General features: G+C 34.1%; 1 protein-coding gene and 1 long non-coding RNA gene across 3 annotated transcripts in view; one reads left to right on the plus strand and one right to left on the minus strand.

Annotated features, from left to right (window-relative positions):
- Window positions 1-15701, minus strand: part of LOC120598089 (uncharacterized) — a 59805-nt gene that overhangs the window by 33597 nt on the left and 10507 nt on the right. The gene's annotated exons all lie outside the window — the stretch shown is intronic.
- TRAT1 (T cell receptor associated transmembrane adaptor 1) overlaps window positions 1-15701 on the plus strand; it is a 30580-nt gene that overhangs the window by 12944 nt on the left and 1935 nt on the right. Inside the window, exons 3-5 of the mRNA XM_039856844.1 lie at window positions 4849-4885; window positions 10262-10323; window positions 12380-12468. Of these exons, the coding sequence (XP_039712778.1) occupies window positions 4849-4885; window positions 10262-10323; window positions 12380-12468 (188 nt within the window). The remainder of the gene's footprint in view (window positions 1-4848; window positions 4886-10261; window positions 10324-12379; window positions 12469-15701) is intronic.

Consider the following 15701-nt stretch of genomic DNA (forward strand, 5'->3'; position numbering starts at 1 on the left):
GAATAATGCTGCTATGAACATCTGTGTGCAACTATCTTTTCGGATATGAGTTTTCAAGTCTTTGGGGTAAATACTCAGTAAGGGATTGCTGGATCATATGGTAGATCAATTATTAGTTTTGTGAGGAACCTCCATACTGTTTTCCATTTGTCTGTACAAATTTGCAGTCCCACCAGCAGTGTATGAGGGTTCTTTTTTCTCCGTATCCTCTACAACATTTGTTATTACTAGTCCTGTTGATAACAGCTATTCTAATAGGTGTGAGATGGTATCTCATTGTGGTTTTGATTTTCATTTCCCTAATAGCTAGCGATGTTGAGCTCCTTTTCATATGCTTGTTGGCCAATTTATGTCCTCTAGGGAGAAGTGTCTGTTCAGCTCCTCTGCCCATTTTTTGATTGGATTGTTTGTTTGTTTTTTGTTGAGTTGTATGAGTTCCTTGTATATTTTGGATATTAGGCACTTATTGGAGATGTTGCTTGCAAATATATTTTCCCATTCAGATGGTTGTCTCTTTATTTTGTTGACCGCTTCTTTTGCTCTGCAGACACTTTTTAGTTCAATATAGTCCCATTCATTTATTTTTTGCTTTTACTTTCCTTGCCTTTGAGGTCAAATTCATAAAATCCTCTTTAAATCCAAACCCACCTTCTCTTTTTATTTCTGCAGTTCTTTCCCAACCACTGCAACTTCTCCCAACATCTATGCCCAAGTATTAGTAATAACTGCCTTCCTTTCTATCACACATGAGCGAATAGCACTATCTTTCTCAACCAGAGATTCTGGGTGGTTTGGGATTAGTTTTGCAAACCGACTCCTTTCCAGTCTTCTTGAAAATTACTCCCTGCTTTATTTTTCCTAGACAGACAGACTAGAAGAGATTCCAATCATATTAGCTAGCGTTTTTGCCATTTGGTCTGAGAATGCAATGCCTGGTCTCGCGTAACTTTTTATTTTTGCATCTTTATTCTTTGTGGCTAAGAAACTTGCAAGATATGACTCCACCTTGGCAAATAGTCAGTGAGTAAGTTTTGTTGGTATATTAAATAGCATACAAAAGACAATCTCTATCCCAGCAACAATACAATATCTACACATTCAATCAGATAGACATGATAAGCCTCTCCTTGATGTTTTTTGTAGCCGTGCTAGGTAGAAGCTTTGAAATGGAGTTCTTCCTTCCCCAGGAAATAAATCTTTCATTTTTATGTGAATTGTTGTCCAAATATGTTCTCTAGGAGGATTATATTTATTTATTTTTTCTGATACGATTGCATTAGCTTTTTCCTCATTTAAAAAAAAAAAAAATCTTTATCCAGCCTTTCTTCTCTGTTTTGAGAAGGAAAAACAAGTATATGGTTTTCATACATCATAAGACTTTCGTACATCAAAGTCTTATCAGTTTATCTCCTATTCACTAGAATATGACGGTACATTTTTTCACATTTTCACATTAAAAATGTATCAATTTTTTTTTTTTTTATTATGGAGTTTCAGCCACCTGCTATTGTTTCTTGTTGTTATGCATTGGGCCTGGAAGGGTTAATATTATAAAGGAGAAAACACAAAAGCAAATGTTTGCTCACACCCTCTCAACCTTGAACCTGACCACAAGTGTTTGTATCTGAATCATAGAGGATTATGAAATCTCAGCTCTTCTTGCACAGAATCTTGCAAATGTAACTCCTTTACGGCAAAATAAAAACTGCTTTTTGTTTTGCTGAGTATCATTGAAATAACTAGGTAGCTTTTAAATCATTCCATTTATTTTTAAATAGACTTATAAGCTCTCACGGCAGAGCAAACTTTTTTCAGGAGCTTGAGTTTGCTGATCTTTCTCTTTAGTTGTAGCCTCTAAACGTTTTTAACTATTATTCCTCTTAGTAAGGTCATATCCTATATATTAAGAATAGGAGGTCATATTCTATCACACTTCTTATAGTAAGTATTGTAAAACTAAAACCACACAAGTACTGAGAGTCCATCTCCATATTACACATTTAAAGTGTAGGAGTAGCACGGAGTGTGGTGGTATCCTCGAACTTTTCTTTTAGTTTCCTTTCAGGATAATTCTTCAATATAGTTGATCTTGCCATATAATACTTTTTACCTGTTACTTATTTTCTTCTTCACATTGTTTTATTCCTCTTTCCTCCCACTCAATCATCACGTTATTATATAGTATCCCTTGTCTAATTGTTTCTACTTCCTTTTTCCCACAAAGATTTTTGGTCTAAAACTTTTTTTGCTTTTCTTTGGTGATAATACATCCAATTACATTTCCTTTCTATAGAGCTATCCTTTTACTCATTACATTAGTATACTTTCCAGGCAGAAACATTCATACTCCAAGCACCTCCAACTGGAAAATCCACACTATCTTTTAAAACTATTAATCTGTTTGTGAAAATATTTTTACTCCATACCTTTTTTTTCTTATTCTATTTAAGTAATGTCACTCCTTACTTTTGTTTTCAAATTCTTTATTTTTTATTTTTACTTTCAATTTAACACTCAGTTGGTGATCATTCTCTTGCTAAAAGTGAGATTCGGTTATTTCATTCCAAATCAAGCTTTACTTCTAAATCTTTTTACCTTTAAAATAGTATCTTAATTATATCAGCTTGCTCTCAACGAATCTATTTATGAAAGAACTTTCCAAATCAAATCAGCACAATGAAATTGTGACTTGTTATATATATGGATTTAGAATGTATAATATCGAAAATCAACTGTCATTTTCTAAAATGTTTTTACAGAAATTATTTCATTTATCTTCCATATCTACTTGCACAATACAGGCATTATTATCCTTACATTATGGATAAACAGAATCAGATTCTAAAGTGATTTTCATGTTGTCACATGGCAAGTGCATTGAACAGCTGTTACCTAATACAATGTCTTCTGATTTCTCACTCTGAATTTGTTCTATGATACCTCAGGCTATGGTTTGACAAAATTCTTGTACATGCACTTTCATTCTAGGCAAATATGAAGAACAATTAATGACCTAAGTATAAATATTTCTGTCACATAAAAAGAAATCAACATATACTTTCTATTTTTTAGTTTACAATTTTCTGGTCTATATTAACTACTTTTTATTCTTATGCTCATTGATATTGTTTATGTTTCTCAAGCTTTCTGATTTTGCTGGGTTTCTATTAATTTGTGGCTATGTGCAATAGTAGACTTCTCCAGGCTTCCCCCAATATCCATGTGCATTCGTACTCATATGTAATCTGAAGATAGTTGAAAATAACTGCAACTTTCATATGCAGCTCTTGGTAGGGCATTTCCTGTGGGCTAGAAGAAGAGTATTTTGGATATATCAGCAGTGAATTATATAATCGTTTTTAGTTCCATAACTGCTTGATGTGTATGGTCTGCAAAAACTTCCCCCTTTTGGTCCTTCTCAGAATTATTCCAAACACATTGACAGGTGACATGTCCAGTTCATCCTCCAATGTAATGACTTTAAAAACTTGTTTCAATAATGTTTTTCTAACAATTAATGACCTCTCTGGAGAATAACTTAACTTTGTCTCATAGAAATCTACCTAAAAATAATCTTTGCAGCTGTTTGGTGATTTATTCAATTATTTGGAAAGGTTTTTGCTGTTCCTTACAAAATACTTGCACACTATTTTTCATATGTTAGAGCTGAAAGATCACTGTTTGGTTACCATTATGTCTGAGTCATCGTCAGAGACTTAGATAATACTGGGCTTCATTTTATAGAAATAACTTTTGCAAGGTTTTGGCTTTTATTTAATGCCAGGTTAAATAATATACAATCAAAATATAATAAACATCACACTATATACATCCATCCAGTTCAACATCAAAGAAAATATATTGATAAACAGACAATATACAGTCTTTCATAATGTTGATCATAATTATTTAAATCATATTCTGAATTTCTCTTAATAATTCATTATAAATCTATTGCTTTTACTAAAAAAATGAATTTATTTTTCCAATTTTGAATACATACATTTAATTTGAAGTAAAAATATTTTCTTTTATTTGTCTTTGAACCACCACCTTCACGATTCAACAATAGGTTACTTTGAGATTTGGTACACAAGTTTTTCATGGTTTTACAATCCTACATCAGATCTCTGGTCAGTCTTCTTACTATAGATCAGCATGTTATTTCTTTTAAAAGACATTCTACTGTTTTGATTAAATTTAGAGACAGTGTTCCCAACTTTTTCCAGCTCTCCCTAGAGTCCTCATCTCTCCTTACTTCTATTTGTACCATGTGGATGAAATGGAATCATGACCAGAGCAACTTCCTGAACATCATTTTTATGTTGTTGTTCACATGCTAAGAAATATAAACAGACACATTAAAAATAGATAATAGATAAATAGATAGTGTCTTCTAGGGATTTAGGGGATGGGGGAGGGAGGGCACAGAAGCAAAGCCTATTCAAATCAGGAAGGGCAAAGATTGAAATTTGTCAGGAGAAGGCAGAAGAAGTCCTTCATGGAATCCAATAGCAGAAAGTACAACCATGCCTCACAATGGACTGGAAGTCAGAGACAGAGGTCAGCATTCTTAGCTTGGTTCCTTCATAAAATGGCTACACATTCGAGTTCTACATCACTTCCAAGCTGCATTGTGTTTCCATCCCAAGTTATCAAGAAAGAATATGGAATACGATTGGCCCAAATTAGAAATCTTTATCTCTAGTTCAAGCTATGGTGGCCGAGTAGCTTTATTGAAGGTGTTAACGGACATTGAGGCTAAGCCTCCCTCATAAGACTCTTTAGAAGATTTAACAAATGTATGACAAAATTTCTATTAATTTGTCTGTTTTGAATATCTTTCAGATAAAATATACAGATACCACGATGACTACATTCTCAGGTACGTGGAAAATAAGTTATGTATTGTGATTCTCAAGTAATAAGGGAAAGTAACAAATGCTATATTGTTTTAGATTTGGCTCAGGGACATAATATTTGGGTAAAAATAAAATGAGAAGTGAGTTTTGATTACTTTTACTCTCATGTGAAAATTAAAAACTATAGCATTATTATCTGCCTTAGTCATGTACTCATCCTGAGTCAATGAGAGTGCTAGGTGAAGGATGGAATGAGATTCAGATCAGATTGTAAGAATACAGTCTAATTGTGTATAGAATTTGTGACCCTTAAGAACTCAGGCAATACCTAATAAAGTTTAAGATATGTTTACACACATACATAAGGCAAAGATGCTTCGTGGTGTGCTGTTTTTAAGGGTCATGACAATCACTAGGGAAATAAGATAAATCAACACTAAAATAATGTGTGGTTATAAATATAACTTATTCTCTTTAATACTTACTGAGTGAGTTGCAGAAGAATTATATAGTGTGGTTCTTTTTTAAAAAAACAAGATTCATGGTATAAGTCATAGTAAAGAAGTTTCATTTTCTTAGACAGTACATTTTGACCCAAATGTGTCATTAGATTGTAGAGTTCTCTTTAGGGATAAAAAAAAAAAAAAAAGACTCTAAATATAGAGAATTTCCTAGAGGACTCTAGGAAACAGTAGACTGAAAGACTGCAAGGTCTTTAAAAAACACAGAACTTCCTCACTGGGTGGGATAAGATTATAAGCTTTTGTTGGCCTCTAGAAGGTCTTTCTCTTTTTTCTTTTCCATGGGGAAATGCCTCTGGCAAATTCAGGATCTGGGCTGCAGGCAAAGCCACACACAAAAAAAGTCTTTATTTTTAGAACTACTCTTAATATTGGATTTTATAAAATGATAATTTTCACATCATTAGCTCAAATCAAGAGTAATTTGATGATTTGGTTACAATAAACAATGTGACAAAATCCTACATTACCATGTAGAAGTTAATCTGATGACTGATTTGATACTTGTCATTTGAAAGGAATATGACAGAAAATCTTGTGATTTGATCATTCTGCTAAAGACTGGGATGGTAGTTTTTGGATGAGGTTGGTAAAAGTCAGAAGAGAAAATTGGTAAAATACCCATTTCAAAGCAAGCAGGCTCTTAACTGTAGGCCAAGTACAGAAAAGAAGCTGGTTCTTTTATAATAGTCATTCATTCAATAAATATTCATTCAGGAAATTAAGAACTGTATTAGAAAATAGAGGTAAAAAGATGGAAAGATTCAGATCCTTCCTTTAAAGATTTAATAATCTATTATAATAAATCCCCATCTAGACAAAATTTGAATATACAATGCAGATTTTATCTATAAAAAGTGGTTGGCATGTTAATTAACACATTTATGTATGTACTTCACAGCTTGTCTATTTTATTATACAGTTTGGGAGTTGAAGTCACCTTTGTAGGAGGGCATGGAGGCCCCAGGAAAAACAAACATTAAACTATGTCCAACTATTAATATTTAAACATTAAAACAGAAAGTGGAAATAAGAACTTTTCTTAAGTCCAGCTAGAATTACTATGTTTCTTCAGTTCTTAGATGGTTTGAGACTAGGGTTCCCCATTAAACCCTCTCCCTGCCCCTACTCAACATTGGTTTAGGTGGGAAGCTATGCTGGCGGGGTAGGGGGCGGGGGAGGGGAAGAAATGTGCTCCTCTGATCTTCTCTTTCTGCTTCCTCAACTCCCTGTCCTTCCAGTACTAGTAAGTCAGAAACAAGCTTTAAGGACAGTGTAGCATCCATATTTAACAGAAAGTCAGACACACACTTCTTGGTGTTGTTCCTTGTGTCACTTTATTTTTCCTTTAAAACACAATTTTATACAATTCTTGTCTTCTGGTGTGTGTTAGACAGATGATTTAGTGTGAATAGCATGAATTTGAGATCCATACAATTTTGGATTTTAATCAAACTCATAATTACTAGATTTATAGTCTCAAGAAAATGAGCATTGTTAAACTTCATCTGAAAAATACAAATAGTAATATAATACTTTCCTTACAAAGTGTATTCAATAAAAAAGATACTGCCTTATTGGGTGAAAATTTCTACCCATTTAAGGTATATTCAGCCTCAAATTTAGAAAAGCAATTCAGGTTGACAATTTCTTTAATTTTATCATGACCCATCAGTTTCAGAATCTCTTTCAAACACTTAGGAAAAATTCCCAGCGGTTTTTTTCTGGTCTGCAACTAAGTGGCGTTGAAAAGTGCTTTTATCACAAAACACATCTCATCTTAGCTATTCTTCTACCTTAAGATAATTTATTGAATTTCTGGAGCTTGCAGGCTGGGGATCCCCTATAACTTCCCCTCTTTGCTAAATAAACTTTCCTAACACCCTGGAGCAGATCTTTAGTCTACATTGTACTCTGCTTGTTCTCAGAGTTGAGGATCCTTATGGCACAGAACTCCTGGGTAGCCTTCCTTGACATCTCAGATTTCCGAGTAGATATGCAGTTGAGGCCCTCACTGTGATCACTGTCACACTTGTAACCAAAGTATCTCCAAGTTGCCAGCATTCTGTTTCTTTGTCTTAATGTGCGAATAAACCATAACCCGAGCTCCAACCCTGTGTGACTGCAAGAAGTTTTGGAATCCCTGAGAAGTGCATATAAGTTCCCAAAATCTTATTTTCAGTTGCCCTTTTGTTACTCTCTGTCATAGGTCTGGGATTCTTTCCCCATCTCTTTAGACTTCTTTATTCTGACAGATCTTTCCAGTCTTCTTTCCTCCGCACTTTGGCAAAAGGTCCTTCTTTTTAAGTGCTCCAAAGTCTGTGTTTAATAGACTCTACAAAGAGTGGGCATATTAGAAGGGAATCTGAACACAGATCAAGAGCATAAAAATTTCGTGTTAGATGTTATTGCTCTGAAAGCCCAGACATATATCTGCCTTTTCAAAGAAATATCTATTAAGCAAGTCAACACCAGAACCAACTTCTTATAGGCCCCTAAACTTGTTCTTTCCTCAATCTGACAACTTTTCAGTCCTTCAAAATAGCTTTACTTAGTTTTGTGAAATATCTTTCATCTTTATTTGGATATTGGAACCTTACATTTATATCATAGAATTTGGGAGTTTAAAAAAAATAGGCATTAAATAGATTTAATATCCTTGATTTATAAATAAGGAAATTGAAACTCAGAGAATTTATATCCAAAGTCACCCTGGCAGAAGTAATGCTTTTTTCATAAACTGAATTGAATTATTTAATCTACTTAGATAATAAAGTATTAAGGCATTTTTCTAAAAATAACTTCACAATAAAATAATAATAAAATATAAATAAAAATCTTAAAAAATGGAAGCGATAAAATATATATATATGAAAATAGAAAAATTGGACCCTAGTAAAAGAAAATATTATTTTAAATTTTGCAGTGTCTTTGAATATTTATTGGTTAGAGGACCATTTCAGACATGTTCAGACCAACGGGGAATCTGATCTGTCCCTAAACTCAGAGATGCACTGGCCTCTGGGATATGGGCTTATTTATTAGTTTATTTTTAATAGTAATTAATCTTCTACATAAAATACTGCCAAGCATTTATGCTTGAATTTTGTTAGATATTTGCAATATGCTGGAGCTATTTGGCATTGATAAGTAATATATATATATATTAATTTATTGGTTAGGCAACTACCCCTGAATAATGGTTTATTTGAGATGATTAATCATTTGAGACCTGTCTGTAGACACAGGGCACTGCATTATAAATCACATCTTATTTTCATTCATAAAGAATGAAATGATGTTCATTTTTTGGACATGATTTATCATTTGCAGGTCATATCTGCTATCTATGTGGGCTAGGAAAATGAATGGATTATCTTATTAAAAATTCTTCACTTTTGCTATTAAATCCTCTGCATAGCCAGAGAAAAACCATGAACAGAGACCCCTCAGTATCCCAATATTAAGATGTATTGAATTACCTATGAAAAGAAAGGTCATGGATAAGTTCCTTTGTTATAAGATAAGGGAAATACATGTCAGCATCTGGACTTTAGAAACCATTTAATACAGGTATCATTTGAGCCACAATTTTTTTAGGGACAGATACTTATTATTTACATATATTGTGTCTTCTTTCAGAAGCATGGAGAATAATATAGTGTCATGCTTTGAGATAAGAGTTCTTTTTTCTTTTGATGCAGTTCCTTCCAGCTCTCAGTGATATGTAATCGCAAAGTTAAAGCAGTTGCTACTATTTTATGAAATGCCACTCTCAGTGCCTGATATGTTTCTCTGTTCTCAGACTTGCTTTTGTGAAAGCTGGTCACCAGGGCTATCTTTACTGTTTGGAGACAATAGTGAGATGTCTGCAGTAATCCTAACAGGATTACTCAGATGGGTCTGTGAGGAAACTTAATAAAACATCGAGAGCAAATGGCATTCAGGGCTTTAAGACCAGGGTTGCATTACAGTCCTAGCACTGCCAGTTCCTGTCTGTGTGTCTTTGGACAATTTACCGCTAGGAGCTGCAAATTCCTATACACACAGGAAGTATAAACACAAAATTCAATCTGAAGCTTGAATGAGCACTGGCATAAGAAAAACTTTCATGATTGGTAGTTATTGCTGATATTACTGATAAAGTTAGGAAAACTATGTTAATCTCTAGAAACCTCAGGCTTCTCATCTGTAAAGTGGGGAATAATAATAGTATTTCGGCAGAATTTCTCTCGTTCTTTGATGTATCTGTAAAACAACTCAGCATCTGGAAGTGATAGGTGATCAATCATTTTATTGCATCTGCCAATCTGAGTCTTCAATACTTCTTTGGCCTTTTATTTTTAACATCCCTGTCAATGAATATTTACTTAGCTCACATAGTTTTAGGGGATATTCTGGGCAAATAAACTGGTAATACAATGTACAGTTAAGAGCACAGATAACCTAGATTCTAATCCCAGCTCTGCAACTTACTACTATTGTGACTTTCAGCAAATATCTGACTTCTCTGTGCCTCAGATTCCTTGCCTTTAAAATAGGGATGCTAGAGCGTCTATCTGGTCAAATTATTGTAAGAATTAAATGAATAAATATATAAAATGCACTTTAATTAGCCTCTGACTAACAGTAAGTACTTTGTATCATTATTCCCTTGAAAGGATGACCAAAAAACAACTTTTCAAACTTATATACATGCATGCATGCAGACATGATGATACACTTGCATTCACTCACTCAGACATAAACATATCCACCTTGGTTGGCCAAGGCTGAAAAAAAAACAAAACAAAACAGTAATTCACTAAATATTGAAATTAGTTAAAAATTAATTGTAAAATGAATTCTAATAAAGCAAATTATTTTTCATTATTATAGGGAGGATGAGTATTATGTTGAAGACACACCAATTTACGGCAATTTAGATAATCTGGTCCCAGGTAAGTTTTATTTTTCCAGAAATTATTTACCTATAAATAAATATCCCTTACTTAATTCCACAAGAATTTAAGGTGGCCTATTTTTTGTCACAATAATATTTAAATATCCCAAATGATAATCATAAATTTAGGTATGATTAGCATATTCTTTAGCATATATTACCAAAGCCGCATGTTGTAAATTATATTGCAACATTCAGTGTAAATTAATATCCTGTTTTCTACAATCTCTTTATTTTACTGTATAGTAATGGGAATACAGGAAGGTTCTATTACCATGAATTTTGACACACTCACAATTCTATGAAATAAAGCTATTTCTTGAACAGAAAATGGCCCAAGGAAACAGTGTTTTATGTGCTTTATATAAAAGCAAATCTATAGTGAAATATCTGGAACACGAAACACATTTTCTGGTTTCCCTTTTTAAACTCGTTCTTTGTAAGTAGAGAACCTAGGGCTAAATTGATGGCAAATGGGGAAAGAGAAGAGCTAAATTATCACTGAGTGGGTTGGACATTTTTGTTCTTATATAACAGGTCTCTTCAATTCCCAGCATCTCTTATTACTTGAAATATCCCAAACACCCAAAAATAAAACACCCCAAATTCTTCAAAACAGACAACTGTGATCTGATCCCAGAGCTCTGATGAGAGAAGACATGAGGGTAATGCTAACATTTAATCCCTTGTCCGACAAGCATTCCTCTTAATTCATGACAGAAGAATTGAGGGTTGACTCCTGTCGATCTCTGAGTCTCAAACACAAGATTTCTAGGAATAGACTAAATTAATCTGAATCTTTATATATTAAAACAGTGTGGAATTCTTCTAATCCTAAAGTTAGAGATGTGAGAGTTTTATAGGATCCAAGAATTTGTTTAATTTTTGTCTTTTCTCCACTGTAAGTCATCCTCTGATCTCTGTACTTTAAAGAATCAGAAACTGTTTTTTCAGGAATAAACTATTAAAATTAAGTTTCCCTCCTGTTTCACCTTGCATTATCACGGTGCCCAACAATAATACCTGAGGACTTAATTTCTTATGTGTTCTGGTGGCCGGAAGCTCACTATTTCTATAATTTTCATATTTAAGTGAGTGCAGGAGTCACTCCCATGACTTCTGATTTAGTAAGTCCAGGATAAGGCCTAGGAATCTGTTATATAACAAACCTCCCAGGTGATTCTGATGCATGTTTTCTATGGCTGATGCTTTGAGACACGTCACTCTATGGACCCTTTCTTTTGTATTGCTTTTTGGAAAGGGTCAGATAATTATGAGGTACTTTATAGTAGATTTATCTTTTTTTCTATGGAGGCAAATTGGTGCAATCCACATTTCTGCCAGGTTATTGGCCATCCTTATCAGTCATTAACTGTCTTTCCTCTCCTTTTTAATTAGACCTACATGGGGAAGAAAGGTATGAATGATTCATCCCCACAGGATGAAATGAGTGCAGGTCTGTTGGCTGTTGGATGTTGCACACAAACTGCAAGTAATTAAGGCCAGCATAATATAGTTTCAGATCCTTAGAACAACCTGGCCAAACTGTCCTATCACTGATTTATGGGACAAAAATTATAATCCAAATTCTTTTCTTTAACAATAGGATGCAGGGTTCAAAATGCTTCTGAGTAAAACTTCTTACTCATAGAAAAAAATTCCCAAATTGTAATCATCAATGTATGTGCACTGTGCTTTATGTTACCATGCACCGTTTGCAATCGAACTTAAATAGAAGTAAACACAAGCAACCCTTTAACTCATGGGATCTCTACAACATCTAAATAATAGTTTAAATTGAAGTTATCATGTCTTGCAGTGATATAAAAAAATAAATATTATCTAGTCTTTATCCCTCTGTCTTAAGGTTAATGCTGTGAGACTTCCCCACTATCTGATATGCAGGGAACACTTAGTGCTTTCTTACCTCTTTGCATTGCCATGAAAAAGACTAGTCAAATGATCCTTGGAGATTTCACATTTGTAGCTAAACGCTGTTCAAGTCATGTATTTTTCTTTTTCCATTGTGAATCATGATCTTTTTGACTCCCAAGAACCAGTGGATGAAAATTGCTATGAACAAATGAAAGCCCGACCAGAGAGATCTGTGAATGAACCACAAGAAGCCACCCCACCTGCACGGGTGAGTTTTGTTTTCTGTGTAAGGGTCAAGTTCTGCCTAGGTCACAGCACAGCTGCAGGTTTCAAGATCATGAAAGCAGCACATTCTGATGTGCATCTAAAGCAGCCTGTTAGAAATTTTGCAGCCTGAATCAGTGTCAAGTTCTGGGACCTGAGCTCTAAAGAGAAACTCAAAGGCAAGTAAACAGTGCTCAGAACCACACTGGAAGAGCCAAAACTGTGTACAAGTCAATAAATTTAAAGGAAAAAGTGGATTATCTTCTTAAATAACCAGTTAAGCCTTTTCTTTCAGATTGAAAAATTATGCGTGACAGAGAGATAAATACAAAGGTAGACATATGTTCAGCCTCCTCAGATATAGCACTGTCTTTATTAAAAGCCCTTCATAATTCTTAGCTTACATACTGCTGAAGTGCTATAAATTTCATTTAAAGTAGTTTTCGTCCTTTTCCTCCCAGGTCTTGTGCCTTCAATTATGTGCTCTCTTGCTACTACCTAGAGACAGTCATAGAACCAGCATTTCCAATGCAATTGTCATGTGTCAGGCCTTGTATTATGTGCTTCATATGCATTATCTTCTTAGATTCCTATGAGGAAAGCAGTATTGCTATTCCCATCTGACAGTCTTGCAAAGGATGAAAAACTTGCCTTAAAGCACTTAAGTACTAGATGGCAGGAAGACGGAATCTAAACTTAGTCCTGTCTAACAGAAAATATTTTTCCCCCTAAGATGGGTCACATCTTAGAAACTTCCTATTAGGGTAGAATTTTTCTATTTTTCTTTATATGAATCCCCTACAAAATCAAGATTCTTGACATTTTTATTAAGAAACCAAGATGTACTGAAGTTTCAGCAAATATAAAGTCGCCCTCTGATGGGCAAATCTGTCATCTGATGTTCCATTAATTGTAAAATACATTTTTAGATAAAAGGTGTGAAAAACTACATAATATGATCTGCTAAATTCATGATAATAAAAAGAAAACTTCTAAAAGAAGGTGAAAATATAGCCACATGATCTGAAATGTAGAGATTCATATCACCTTAGCTGTAAAAGAACAGAATTTGGAACAGAAGTTGCTATTTAATACATGTGAATTGAATAGGCCAACTTTATTTGAGCTGCATCAGGTTTTTACTAATGTGGAAATTGTACAAAGCTTTAAAATGTCTTTAAAACTCTGCTTTTTAATAAATTATATAATTAAAGATACTCTAAGGAGATTAGTCTTTATTCTATTGCACCTTTCTCACAAATTTAGTATCACAAATTAGAAGTAATCTTTTTATATTTGCCCAATTCCATTTTATTAGAATGATCATTATCATCAAAAACGCTACCCAGTCTGCTTCTACAGTACTCACTTTGTTACTACTGTCAATGACAAAACATAAGGAACCTATAATATTATGCATAAAGCTTGTGGATAAAGTCTTTGTTGGAAAAATAGAAATAACTTCCTTGCCCTTTGAAGATGATGTGTACAGTTCAGAACTTGTAATTCCAGCCTCTCGAACTACTATTAACTAGTAAGAATTCATCAAGAAACCCAATGAAATGAGTCCACCAGCATTTCCAAGTTCTAAAAAAATTTGAGAGACACAAGTATGAGCTTGCTCTTCTCTTATCTTCATGTCAAAATCTCTCACCAATCTCTCCTTTCCCTTCTATGTCAGAAGCACTCTCTCTCTTTTCCAAAGCCCATACTTCTATTTATGCTCTTGACCATTTCTCCTATTTCTTTCAAGCTCTTGAACATTACTATTCGTTTTACAAATATGCACAAATCACCTCAATATTTAAAACCAAAAACAAGTAAAACAACAAAACTTTACTTCAACCTGTTTATCTAATTCCTGAAGTGATTCTTACTTTCTTCTACTGTTTCTATTTCTTCCATTAACACACATTCTTCTACCCTTGGCAATTTATTTTCCACCCATCCTGAAACAATGCTCTGGAGGTCACGCATGACTATTACATGTACAATTTGCATTTCTTTCTCAGAATCACATTTCTTGAACTCTGCAGTACTTGATAAAGTTGACTAATTGTTGACCAGGCATATATCATTTGGAATACTTTCTGTTATAAGTTCAGAAACCCAATTCAAATCACTTTAGCATAAGAGGTACATTACTGGCTCATATGACAGGGAACTGTAAGAGTATATTTTGCTTTTGAGATGACTGACTATGAGAACTCTCTTCATTTCTCCTTCCTGCTTCTCTCTGTAACTGACTTCATTCTCTTCTATTACCAAAAGACTCTTCTACTGAGGCTGGGCAAGCCACTAGTAGACCCAGATTTTCTTCCTTCCAGATCCAAGAAAAAACACCTTTTCTATTCTTGCACCTGTACATCAATCCCAAAGATGCCATATAATCGGCTTTGCTGAAATCACATGTCCATTCTTGGGCCAGCTTCTGTTTTGAGGGGAATGGATGGTATGATGGTTCCAGTGTAGGTCACAGACTTAGTCCTGTGCTGAGCTTGGGGTATAGCACTGTAATTGGGGTACAGCATTGTAACCCAACACCAGATAAAGGAAAAGAATTTCCCAAAGGAAAATGAAGAAGTTGTTTAAAAAAAAAAAAAAAGAACAAAGTGCTGGACAAAAAAAGATATCTATCCTTTTGTATTCCTGAGTGCTTTCTGGTTATTTTGGAACTTCACTGACATCTCCTTTATCTGTGTGGGCAAAGCAGGTAAAAGCAGGCACTGTGTGCAGGGAGCAGTGGATTGTCCAGTTGGCTTGGAATACAGAGTTTATATAGGAGAGTAGTCGGAGTCAAAATAAAAAAGGTAGAGTAGTATCGAGCATACAAAACCATGAATGTCAGGATATGAAATTCAGACTTTAGTCTATAGGCTATAATTTCGGAGAGAGGATGGTAAAAATATGAAAGTTGAGCCTTAGGAAGATAATTTGAAGACAATATACAAGTTAAGCAAAGAGGAAAGAGACTAGAGCAAAGACATCAGTTAGGCAGCTATTGCAATTTTCCAGAAATAATTATTTTAGGATTAAAAAGTCAGACAAAAATGCCAGTGAGTTGTAAACAGAACCATCTTTTCTTCCTTGCAGAGAATATAACACACTTAACACTTAGCATAAAAATGAGTGCAACAGGGATATTCTTACTAATGCATTAGGGGTTTTGTTAATCCAAGTGTTGCTTCCTTACCCTATCCCCACAAATTGATAAAATTTTGTCCTGCTCTTAAATGG

This window comes from Pteropus medius, unplaced genomic scaffold, assembly GCF_902729225.1.
Source record: "Pteropus medius unplaced genomic scaffold, Ma_sr-lr_union100, whole genome shotgun sequence".
Lineage (NCBI taxonomy): Eukaryota > Metazoa > Chordata > Mammalia > Chiroptera > Pteropodidae > Pteropus > Pteropus medius.